Source organism: Neodiprion fabricii, chromosome 1 (genome assembly GCF_021155785.1).
Source record: "Neodiprion fabricii isolate iyNeoFabr1 chromosome 1, iyNeoFabr1.1, whole genome shotgun sequence".
In the NCBI taxonomy this organism is placed as follows: domain Eukaryota; kingdom Metazoa; phylum Arthropoda; class Insecta; order Hymenoptera; family Diprionidae; genus Neodiprion; species Neodiprion fabricii.
Genome location: NC_060239.1, coordinates 19,000,630 through 19,013,699, shown reverse-complemented (window position 1 = coordinate 19,013,699; position 13,070 = coordinate 19,000,630). Strand labels below are relative to the sequence as shown.

The window sequence follows — 13,070 nt, the reverse complement described above, 5'->3', positions numbered from 1 at the left end:
ACAATCGTAAAATAATTAGGAAACAATTGAATTTTGGCCCATGTCAGATAAATTTGTAGATATCTGAAATTTTACAATCATATTTTTCATGTCTGTGTCATGTTTTGTTTCCAAATAACAGCTGTAAAAAGACTAATTGTTTTCTGGATGGTGTTAAATTTGGATACAATTTAACATGATGAGGATAGTAGGGTACAATAGTAATGGTTTTATTAGGCTGATTCGGAACTAATTTATTACGTATTTCGTTTCTTTCACAAAATCAACCTTACAACCTTCAATTCACAATCACTAATCAATCGTTCAATGTTCTTTCAGGATCCCCTTGTGTTCTCTACTGAATCAACACTTGACATCTTTGGCTAGAAAGTTCCCAGCGACGAAGTTTTTGAAAAGCATCTCTACAACTTGTATTCCAAATTGGCCGGACAGTAATTTGCCAACGATTTTCATCTATAACAACGGAAACATGGTTAAGCAGTTCATTGGTCCAATTGAATTGCGTGGAATGAAGATCACTGAAGCAGGTAAAAAATGCATGTTGAGAATTGGAAAAAAAAACGTTTTACAAGACGAACTTGCCGAGCCAACCATACCCGTTTTGTTATGCAATATATGTCCACACCTAAAAATGATTTTATCATATTCAATGGTATGAAATGAAACAGTTTTTATCGGTAATTTGTTTTAAAAATCGGTACTTTAAGAAAACTATTTACCGTGAAATAACGTTTCACAGTTTTAGTATCGCAACACCAAAAACAAAACATTGCTTTTATAATATATTTTGATGCAATTCAAATCTTGGTGCAAAATCTACATAGCCACTGTGAGTCACACTCGTACTTTTATTTTGGCTGTATACTGATTTTCAGTGATTGTTCGGTTTCAAGAGATATCCTTTTGTAAGGATTTTTTTCGATTAATAAGTTTTTCAGGTAAAGAAGACAATAAAGTTACTACACAAAACACCATAGCATGTATGTGTGTAATTCGATTACCACCAATTGCAGAAAAACCATTTTTATTATTGTCGCACGAATCACAAAGTTTATTGGATATTTGTATTTGGCATTGCATGCAGTTTTGTGCTTTGATATTAGTCAAGATAAGTGACATAATACGCGGTATGTAAAGACTGACTATAGCGTCCGCGCAACAGATTTACATAGTTTTAATGGTTGAATTCAGTGTAACCCTTAGGGGTTGTCTGCATATTACATAAAATGTTTATGGCGTGGAGCGGGCAGAATAATTACTTACTTGATAATATTTGGAAGGAGGGGGGTTCTTATAACTTTTCTAAGGTAAGGTATTTTTTGTGCAATTGCTATTAAAAATAGCATTTTGAAATTGTAAATATGTAAAATTTGTTTAAATGTAAACTTTTGTATAATGCAGGATGCTGTTGTTTGTATCAATGATGTTGAAAGTAGATCAGATAATGCTGTTGAGAAGATTTATGCTGTAAGAAGCATGATCACACTACGAGTATACACAATAATATACATATTGAAGAGAAAGTCTTTAAGGAATCAAGCGTAAAAAAAGTTGGTGGCAAGAATATCCTGTTTCACAACATACATGAAACCGAGGGTCGTAACTCTCACAGAGATAAGTTTCCCCTTGCTTGGGAATACATTATTTTATAGCAGCAACGTCAAAATTGTTAGATTATAGAAGACGTCAAGTACAAAGTCTATACCGGTATTGGTCACATTCGACACAGTGGGGCAGAATCCCAAAAAGCTGGCCAAAAATCAGAAAGTGGCGTAAATGATTTTAAATCCTTTCCTCGGAGGTTTTCGGGGTCGCTGATTACGAATCTGTCATCAGAATCACGATTTTCAAAATGGTGGACCCAAAATGGCAGACATAACTTAACTAATTAGTCAAATTATTCAGTAAAAAATACCCAATCGTATTTCATAAGGGTTTCTGGGATCACTGATTATGAATTTGTTATTGAAATGTTAATTTTTAAAATAGCAGACGCGATATATGGTCATGAAAAAACAGTTCAATTCTTTATGTTTACTTGTTGCAAAATTTAAATATTTCTAACATACAATACGCAATAACTGTGCATAACTATATATTCTGCATAGCTTCAGAAAGTGATTCCATTTTGCAGAATCCAAATTGCGATAGTTTCGTCCGTTTCACTGTTTTTATTTTAAAATAAGTAGCAAGTTATGTAATTATTATCATTTATGTGCACTCTCATGGTGTGTAACCGTTATTTTGAATCTCTGTAATAAAAAAACGGTGAAAAACACATTCCTGAAACTTCACTTATCGCTTTGAGCAGGCCTTGTGAAGGTACAGCATTTTTTTCAGATTCTTCAATCATGTCCTACATCGTGAAAATGACTCTGAAATAACGCTGCGACGCCACCGCGGGGTAGCGGTGGACGGCAACCGGCCGCCCGCTGTTACGTAGAGACTCGGCGCGCCGCAATTTCATGCGCATCGACACCTTTAATGATTTTTTACTCGAAAACGAAGAAAAATACTCCTCTGGAATTAATTCACAAGTTGTAGTACAGCTCAAGGAACATGTCAGAATTTTAAAAAAATTTTTCGATCGTGTCAGTCACTGTTTTAAAAATCTTTGAAAAATTAATTGTTAAATAAACAATTGATAACAACTTTTTTTTACCATTTCGTATTTTTTTTTAAATTCTATGGAGCTTTCCGCGTAATTTGAAGAAAAAAAATATATTGTATCTAATTTTTTACCAAAGTTATGAATTTTTTAAAAAAATGGGAGTCTAATTTGTTATTGTTAATAAAAAAATCGAATTTTGCATTATGAGATTCACGCTTTGGTACAAAAATCTAACTCCTCCCACACAATCCACATGCCAAATTAAAAAAATATCTGAGAGATGACTGATCCGGTTGACGCGGAATAGCCTATATAGACGTATACATACAATTCACAAATTTGATTTTTGGCCAGCTTTTTGGGATTCTGCCCCACTGTGTGCATTCGAAGAAACTGAGCACGTAATCTGGGTACTGCAAAATGCTAAAGTCATCACCAAGAATAATAGTAAACTTTCATAGGACAGAACTCATAAGTAAAGAGAGTTGTTCAACAATGTTTTTTCTGAATTGGATGACAGAAAGGGTAAAGGGGAAACTGATTTGGTGATTCGATTGATACATGGGATACCGAAAATTATATCACCTCAACGCGGTAGTCAAGCGGTAGAAAAATAATGAATTATAATAGTGGAATTAAAATTTACTATAAAAACGTGTAAAGCCTCAAAATGAAGTTCGTTGACTTCATGCCCAATAGGATAGAGTGGTATTGTTGGGTGTGAAGGTCAATGTCGAAATAAACTTTTATTTATAAAAAACCAAAACGTTTCGGTTGGGCATATTTCGACATTGACCTTCACACCCAACAATACCACTCTATCTTGTTCGCTACAAGGGTTAACAACATTCCTTTAAATTTATCCCCAATGTTGTGATCCTACTAGTTAGCTGTAACATAATAGTGCCTACTGACACCTGGTTAGACAAACATGGCGAAAACTGTCATATAGTGTTAAACGACTACCTTATAGGTATTGTGACGTGGATTTTTCCCGCTCCTCGGTCACTCGGAGAAGATGACCGAGAACTTCCTCGTGCACAATAAATCGGCGTCCACGATGTACCCTGGACCTAAAACAATATCGCGAAATTTGTTGGGCGCCTGGCGTGATTAACACGCCTCGAAACCGGTAATGCGAAATACCGCGACCATATACTCGATAGCTCAGTACCGCGGAAAGGGGAGGGGTAATTTTTGGGTAGAGAGAGATGCAACACAAGTAAGCCAACGCGTGGTTGGGCCAAATCACTATAAAATTCCCATAATATATTTCTCGTCAGCGATAATACAAAAAAAAAAAAATAAAAATAAAAATAATAATACTACTGCGAAAGTCGTTCTTCGCGATTCCAAGTACAAATGCTTAAACTTAACCCAAAAGAAAAAAAAAGAAGGAACAACAAAATAATAAAAAAAAAAAAACGAGTAAATCTAGGAGACCTCTACGGCCTACGTGCGCTAGTCGCCGTCTTAATAATACCCTAACTCGCAAAAACCAAAAACAAGATTTTGACTCGAGGTGCTGCCCGCGATCGTTCTCTACTACGACGCTAGTCGTCACTTAATCATAAACCGCTAGACAAAAACGTGATCGAGATCATGATCGACGCGCTAATCGCAATCGTGATTGAATCTAGGTGATGTCTTACTTCTACGGGCGCTAGTCGCCACCTTACTGATGCACAAGAATTCATAAAATAAACCAAAAAGACTTGACTCGACGCGCTAATCGCGACCGAATTAATAACTCTAGGAAGCTTTTCTGATCGTGCGAGTGTGTAGCGTATTATGACGCATCCGAGCTCCAGTCGTAGTCACTATTTCCACAAAGTTCGCAACCCTTCCCGCTAAACCGAGTATCTACGCACAGTAACACGCGACCGTCCCGAGAGGTGACCCCTTTTACGTACGCAGACTCGACGAGACCCCGTGCAGCGGAATTTGGCCGCACTCAATTTCGAACCGAAATTGTTCCCCACTCGAAACCGTGACTCTACGCGAGACTTTACAGGGATCCACTTGACTCTACGCGTTATCGCGAAAACTCAGGCTACGGTCATCATCAAGGAGATCGGCAAACAAATTTCGAGCGCTACTCTAACTCCAAGATTAAGTGGGCCGACCGTTCATCAGTGTGACAATCTAACTTGCGCTCGAAATATGCCCGCAAAGAATTACAAGCGCTTACCACTTCGTAGCCACCCAAGGAATTCCCCGATTCCAGTTGCTGCCATTGCACGCGATTTTCCTTTTTTTTTTTTTTTTCTTTGTTTAACTCTGACTCGATACTTTTACCACCCACTACGTAACGTCGCCAGGACTCAAGTGGCGAGTCCTGCAAATCGGAACCGCAATTCGAACATGCCCCGAACATAGGCGCTATCCGTAGTCAAAATTCTCCCGATCTAATTGGGGTTCCCGTTACGAAATTCTTACAGTCTAGCGTATCGCTATCGTTGAATTCCGCTGTCGCGGGGTGTTGATTGGCTGGCCAGTCTCTGGTACCCCGTAGCTCGACAGTGGCATGGTGACGACTTCGCGAGGGTACCTGTCGTCAGTTGGGCGACGGAGGGGGAGGGGGCTACGGCTCGCCGGCCACCAACGGGAATCTCGTCCGCCTTGGGTTCCCTCGCGGCAGAGCTCTCCGTTGACGCTGTCTCCGTAGCCTCGTGTGAGGCCCTCCCTTTCGTCGCGATCCGCCGCGACTGTCATCCGGTAACGTCGTTCGAATTCGCCGCCGATCCCCTGCATGATGCCGCATTTACTCGCAACAAAAAAAATAAACAAAAATCCTGAAAAGCCTTATTCGCTAGACTGACTATGGTCCCCTCTCAGAGTCTCGGATGCGTGACTGTTGTCCTGGCGCTCTTTTTCGAAATGAGCCGCGGTCTGCTCCGCGGGCCCCCTAAGTTTAGGGTCCGTCTAGAGTTCGGGGAGCCGTGTGGAACGCGCAGTAAAAATGCCACGTTACAGTGTATAGGTACGACCGTAATGTTCTCTCTTCCAATTAGTTTCAAGGTGTTGAGTTATGATATTTTTGAAAAAGTTTCGTTAGAGACTTCGGATTGACTATGAAGACAGAATAGTCAGCAGTCTACTCCCAACAACGGCGTAGTACAAATATTCTTGCGCTCCACACCGTCTCCTTGAACAACATGAAAGAGAACAATGGAAGGTTTATAACAGAGCAGACATCAGCTGAGTATACTAATCAAAGATTCGATTGATCTCAGTGCAGAGGGCTTTAATGAACTTGACTCGTATCTATTCAAGATAATCAACTGTAGTACCCTAATCAACACATTTTGTCCCGTCTCCTCGCGTCGATGGTACGATACCTGATGAGTTTGTAAATCTCACCACCCTTTTGGTGGAGTAAAAAGGACGTCACGCAAATACGGGAACCCGCGCGCCAACTTAATCTGGCGCGGTGCTTTTATTTTAAGAAAACTTAACACTTTATTCAAGTATACGTTTGTTACAACGAAGATTTCAAGTTATAGGTATGGAATTAAGAAGTTAGTAAATGGACGTGAAGCCAACAGTCAAACAGTGGATGTGACGTTAATAGTTCGATGGTTGTCGCTAGACTGACTTCCGTGATTGACAATTTCGAGTTCCTTAGAAAAGAAGGCGTTGACGTTTACTTCGTTATTCGAATATTAAGAAACAGATGATTGGTCACGCAGATCGGAAAACCCAAGAAGGAGGTACAGAGGTCGCCAATCACGGAAGAGTTGTAGTTTAAATTGCCAGATGGAAAATCTGGCGAAAATGCTGAGAAAATAAAAAATGTGCGTGGGCTTAAAACGAGGATGCACTCTATAATAAAATTATATTACTGACAGCTGGCACGCAGACTCGACAAATTTCTTGACTTAGAAACTTCCCGAGTTTAAGGAATAAAATCCGAACGTGACGGTTAGCGTGGACACAAAGACTAAAAATATTCAAAAATTGTCCATTTGGCAGTGTCTCGCATTAGAGACGCAAAACATAAGGTTGCCGTATGGACGCAGAATAAAAAAGCAGAAGTTGAGAGATAGAGTTTGCCAGCTTGTCAAATTAAGGGTTTATAGCCTTCGTTTATGGCCTTCGTTTATGGCCTTCGTTTATGGCGGTCAGGTACGAAAGCATTTTTCGCATCTGACCGTCCATCGGGTGAAATTTTAAATATAAGAAAAAATCATCGAAAGACATTACAAACGATATTACGATAACTATAGTTTGTTAGTCTAGATGTTGCTTGATACGCAACACATTTCTCGAAGTTTCTCAGACGGTTTAGCTACTGTCTCAGGGTAGCCACTACGGGTAACAAAAAAATACCATAAGGTGGATCAAAAATATAACACGATTAATTATGACTCCATGTTTAAATTACTTCGAAGCAAATGTAAAATCCTAATGGAAGTGGACTATAGTATATCGTTTGAGGAGACAGAAGTGAGGATCTACTCTGACATAGTAGCTTTATGGAAGTTTGTAAATAACCGAAGAAGTAACGATAATATTCCACGCTCTTTGTACTTGAACGATTTGGAGGCAGAAAATGATTCTGATGTAGTTAACTCTAGTAGTGCACATATATGTATTTTTCGCTACTTAGTTATACACACTGGGTCCAGACCCGGCCAACTTTCGTATCATGTAGTTTCCCTGAATTTACGACTATTTAGACGTTTCTTTTTTTTTTTTTTTTTTTTTTTAATATATAAATTCAATTTTCGTTGTAGATTTCAAAACGGCAAAGATGTAAGTTTGAGAAACAAAATATGATATAATTTTTCATCGTTATCAACAAAACCTCCAGAGGGGAAGTAGGTCGATTTTCGTTCCAATTGACATATGGCTCGTTCTCACGTGTCACTACTGTAAAAGTACAATTCTCTTGGATACATTTTTTATACATTGAATCAAGAATAACTAGAACCGTGATTGCCGATCTCAAAATCGCTATGATTCAATTATATTGCGTAAAAGCACAGAAGGAGAACCTACGTCTATTTCTAAGTTTCTAGGTAGGAATAATACGAAATAGGTTTTAAATTCGACAAGAACGTTTTGTTGAGTACAAAAATAGTTTATAAGGAAAACTTTATTCTATGTGGAGTGCGCAATTTAATTAAGCAGAGCAGTGAGCGACGGTACTCGCGTTCCGAGACGCGGTAGCTGTTTTTTAATTTCAGTAGTATTTACTTGTTGTAAAATACGCAATTTACTGTCTGATATAATTTTGTTATTTTACGTTTTCATATGCCCGATGGGTATGAATTTTAGTACAGTAGAACCTCGTTTATCCGAGATAATATGGGGAGAGCCTACCCCGAATCAGTGAAATCTCGGATGATACGGAAAACATATACAATTCAAGCCATTGCGATGTTCTCCCATTGATTCTAGAATCGGAAATGTCGGGTTTATATCTTGCAATGTAAAAAATCTCATGAAACTTTTAGAAGTTTATGCGTGTTGAAACAAAGTAGCGTCACAAAAATATTTCATACTTACAAGGCATAGCGGATTATTCTGTTTCATCCGAGGTTCTTCGTATTATCCAAAGATATAGCTCGGTCAATACAGAGTGCTTGGATGAAATGGGCGTCTCGGATAATGCGCAACCTTAGTTAATCGAAGGTCGGATGAGCGAGCTTCAACTGTATTTGTAATGGGTTAACCCGGTGAACTGAAGTAAATAATGTTTGTAGATATTGTCGTATCGGATTTACTCTAAGCTTAACCTGGTAAATTTCAAATGTTTTTTACAAATTTTGAATGTTTACATAGTTTTTAAATGCGATGTAAGATTTTGAGGTGGGGAGGAAGGGAGGCTTAACGAAGTTCTATGATTTATTATTTGAGGGGAAGGAGGGTTCACAAACACGAAAAATCAACTTATATAATATATGGACAGCCCGTTACTGATGTATACGTAATATTGTAGGCTACTGCATATGTCATACAAGGTGGGGCATTTAAAGTGTGACAGGGCAATAGTACTGAAACTACCGATGATACTCAAAAAAGTTTCGGATGAAAGTTACATTGTTTGAAAAGGCCGTCATACTGGATCATAATATTTCTTTTTCGGTGGAGGCGCTGAAGCTACGTCTAAGTCAACGCCACTTTTTTAAATGGAACAACGTATTTTTTTTCTACGACATTATTACTGACTGTGAGGAAAATTTAGTGATCTCCAACACAAGATCATCCTAGGCACGCGAAGTATTAAAATACATAGTCGAAAAATCGAATCAAATCAAAATAATTATTTTCAATTGTTAATTCGCTGATGAAAAGATCGTCCAACTTCAGCCAACATTCGTGGTGTAATTTCAGCACATGCTCGGTATATTTTTTCATTCATGTCGTCAGGCGTGGTAGATGCTGCCACGATTACGCGAAACGAAAACAGCGAATTTACAACGTGTTACAATTGCTTACAAGTCGAGGGTCATCATTTCGAGCAGCTTCTGTAGGTAGACACAAACCAAGGTTAGTAAATCCTTTGGAAATAATTATTTTAATTTGATTCGATTTTTCGACTATTTTCGTACTTCGCGTGCCTAGAATGACCTTGTGTCGTAGATTACTGAATTTGCCTCAAAGTCAGTGATAATGTCTTGGAAAAAAAATACATTGTTCCATTTAAAAAAGTAACGTTGACCTTGACGTAGCCTCAGCGCCTCCATCGAAAAAGAAATAAGATGGTCCGGTATGACGGCCTTCTCGAACAATGTAACTTTCATCTGAAACTCTTTTGAATATCATCAATAGTTTGAGTACTATTGCTCTGTCACACTTTAAATGCCCCATCCAGTGTGTCAACTGATACAGAAATATTGTATTGTTTTGTGTACAAGTCAAGGTTCTTGGTGTTGGAACGACTAAGAAGATTCATACTTGATTTTTATTACTGGGATTGGCTTTATGTGTTATTAATTGAATTATAACTAAGTTAAAATTTCAGAATTAAAAATCGACTTCTTTTTGCACAATATGAGACTATTCTATGAAGTATTTATCTATAATTTCATATTATGGAATCATATTTCCTCTATTTTCAGAGCTAGAATGGTTACTGGGCCAAGCGAAAGCAGTCCCCACAAAGATAAGTGAAGATCCGAGACCAAAGGTACGTGATGTACTATTTTCAACTTTGAAGGATCAAAACGATGATCTTGCCGATGACAACGATTGGTGACAGAGCTACTTGATTTCGATTTTAACTTCACACAAATTACGAAAGAACAGATTTTATCTAACAGAATTTATAATATAAACGTAATAAATAAATAAAGAAATATATACAAAAATAATCTAAAGATTTTATTTGTGATGATTTTTCTACAACAGTCAAATTGTGGTATTTTACTCACTCCCTAGCTGTTGCATTAAATGTATTGCAGAAAGTGTTTTAGTATGGAAAAGGAATGTAAGGTATGGTTTGACCTTCGTCACAAAGATACACGAGATGCTCCCCTTCGCCCCACACAAACTTCATGCAATTCGTGATACTGATGGTGGAAAAATAAAGATTATTAGGCCTCTGCAATGATACTTAAAATAGCAAGATAAAACTATATGACGATAGTGAAACTGTACTGATGTATCAATTTTGTACAGTGAGCCAAAAAAAGGGGAGTCAGTGAGGACGTTTTAGAACGATATCAGATTTACTTCAAACTGTGGTATTTTATTCACTTCGACGAGATTCACAACCCACTAGAACTGTTTGTTAGAACAATTATCATATTTTAATCGAGCTTTTTATTAATCTGTCGATTTGATTTATCAATAAGTAAGTCAGCCCGTAATTACATGGTTTTATTATAAATAAGGTTAATCTGATCCAAGATCTAATTATAATAAGGCTATATATTAGAGTGTTTCAAAAAAACCGACTATTTTTTTTTTCGAAGAACATTGAAAAATCTTCCGAGTGTCCCTCAAAAATGACCTCGGTAAGTTATGAGCTCTTAATATTGATATTTAGAGGTAGCGATTCTCAATTTTCTATTTCCCATTTAAATAACATGGGAAAAATTTTTTTTAAAATTTAGAATTTTATTGCTCGAAAACGAATCAGTGTGAAGATATAAACAAAACATATTCTTGTAGGAAATTTTACGCTCTACAACTAAGATCTGAATAAAGATTTGCGTAAGGTGAGTCGTTTCGGAGTCATCAGGCCCCAAACATCGAACCGTTTGAAATAATGATGTTATTAATTTATAAATGCTACAAAACTGACTCATATCACTTAAATACACAATATTATTGATTTTAAAATTAAAACTATAGGCTTCCAATGAAATGTTAGTTAATAAATTTCATTAATCAACGATATGAGTCAGTTTTGTAGCATTTATAAATTAATAACATCATTAATTCAAACGGTTCGATGTTTGAGGCCTGATAACTTTGTGCGTAAAAAGTAATTTTTTCTTAAATAAAAGAATAATTGAAAAATATTGTATCTCTCTATCTAATAAAAAAGTTCTGAACAAATGAACTGGTAAAAAAGATTATAATAACGATAGGATAAAGAAGATTATAATAACAATAGCATATGCATGAAGTTGGCGGTGGGGTGAGATGTCGAAAACAAAACAAAAAGCATCTAGCAAACAAAACTTCCTTTGACAGTTGTCATCCGCTGTTTATGACAGTCTTTGAGAAATATTTTTATAGGTATTTGTTTCTGACACGCAAAAAATAAACATGCAAACGAGAATTATCAAGATGATTCCCGACGGGAATTGTCTTTTTCGGACGCTGGCGTATTGTGTATACGGCACTCAAGATCGACACCCAGAGGTGAGACTGAGTATCGTTTCAAATATATCATACTGGCAAACATGTCAGCAGAAGTAATGAAACAGAACTCGAGGAGAGTTATATCAGAAAAGAAATAGGTTTTTTTGGATCCTGCAAATCCTTAATCCGGTTAACCACTAAGTAAGGACCTTCCCAGTTTCTCTGTAGTTTCGGACACCGTCCTTTCTGTCTTCGAGGTTGAAAGAGCCAGACAGAATCTCCGGGATTAAATTTTATATCCCTGGCTCGAATATCATAACGAGTTTTTAATTTGTCTGAAGCCACAGAAATTCTACTTATAGCAAAGCTATGAATTTCTTCTACTATGGGGAAAATAATAACTATAGCAAAATAAGTCGCCAAATGGAATTGGGGATGCATGGCATCGGGGGTTTTGTACATGTGAGTGGATTCGTTTACGAAAACAATCTGAGCAGCAGTGTTGGGCAAAATTGTAATAAAAAATTAACAATTACAAATCACTAAGGATAATTTTTAATGACTTCGAATTCCATTAAAATTATTTCCAGTAATAATAATTGAATCGGAGTTCAGTGAAATTACTTTTGATAATTGTAATTGACTCAGAGTCCATCGACATTATTTCCCGTAATTGTAATTGAATTGGATTTCATTAAAATTACATTGAGTAATTTGAATTTAATCAAAGTTTATCAAAATTACTTTCAGTGATTGGAATTTAATCAGAAATCATTTCAATTATCCTCAGTGATTGTAATTAAATCAGACATTATTAAAATTCTTTTGAGTAATTGTAAACCACACGATGTGGTCCAATTGAATTTTTTTCTCTAACGTTATTCCTGTGAAATAATAACAAATAGACAAATAAATTTACTCCGTTTTTGGAGTATTCAAATGGTGTGATCGGAACGAGTCTTTTACAGTCAATATGTGAATGGGCTATGGTTACCAAAGTTTTTTGGGTAGCTGATCAAGGATTTCACATTACTTTGAAAAATTAATTTGTTTAAATAATTTGCTTGACCAGTCAATGTGAATATGTAAGCTCCATGAAGTTCCCGATGTTTTCGGAATTTGAAATTATGTTGAGAATTCGACATTACATTTCCAAGGGTAATTTGTTTAAATAAATTATGAAAAACAATTGAAATTTGAAAAAAAAACATAATCAATTCCATTAATTGTAATGGATAACAGAAAAATTATAATTGTTCCAAGTAATTGTAATTAGTAGCAAAAAAATTACAATTTTTTCAAGTAATTTTAATTGACAACAAAAAAATTACAATTATTTCGAGTAATTGTAGTTGATAATCATAAAATTACAATTGTTTATACTAACTGTAATTGATAAATCAAAATTTATAATTATTTCCCGCAATTGTAATTAGTTACTAAATATTACAGTTATTCACAGTAACTGTAATTTACGGGTAATGAAATGACGAAAGTAATTTCTGCTGCCCAATTCTGCTGAGCAGACCTGCATAGGGAGCCAATAGCAATGTCGGGTTGAACGGAAACAACCGATCAACAGTTGCGGACCTGTCATCAAATCAGCACAAATAAATTCACCTGTCTAACAGATAGTGTATAAGGAAATAGTGAGGCGCGTATCGCCGAGGTGGGGTTGGCGCGCGAAGCGCGCAGG

The 13,070-nt window shown here is 36.6% G+C and overlaps 1 protein-coding gene and 1 long non-coding RNA gene across 2 annotated transcripts in view; one reads left to right on the top strand and one right to left on the bottom strand.

The window, feature by feature from the left end:
* The window catches only part of LOC124178729 (viral IAP-associated factor homolog), a 25,538-nt gene extending 15,605 nt beyond the window's left edge, over positions 1 to 9,933 (top strand). Inside the window, exons 4-5 of the mRNA XM_046562345.1 lie at positions 319 to 527; positions 9,682 to 9,933. Of these exons, the coding sequence (XP_046418301.1) occupies positions 319 to 527; positions 9,682 to 9,818 (346 nt within the window). The 3' untranslated portion in view covers positions 9,819 to 9,933. The remainder of the gene's footprint in view (positions 1 to 318; positions 528 to 9,681) is intronic.
* The window catches only part of LOC124179288, a 13,739-nt gene extending 669 nt beyond the window's left edge, over positions 1 to 13,070 (bottom strand). Inside the window, exon 1 of the long non-coding RNA XR_006870009.1 lies at positions 12,938 to 13,070. This is a non-coding gene — a long non-coding RNA (uncharacterized LOC124179288). The remainder of the gene's footprint in view (positions 1 to 12,937) is intronic.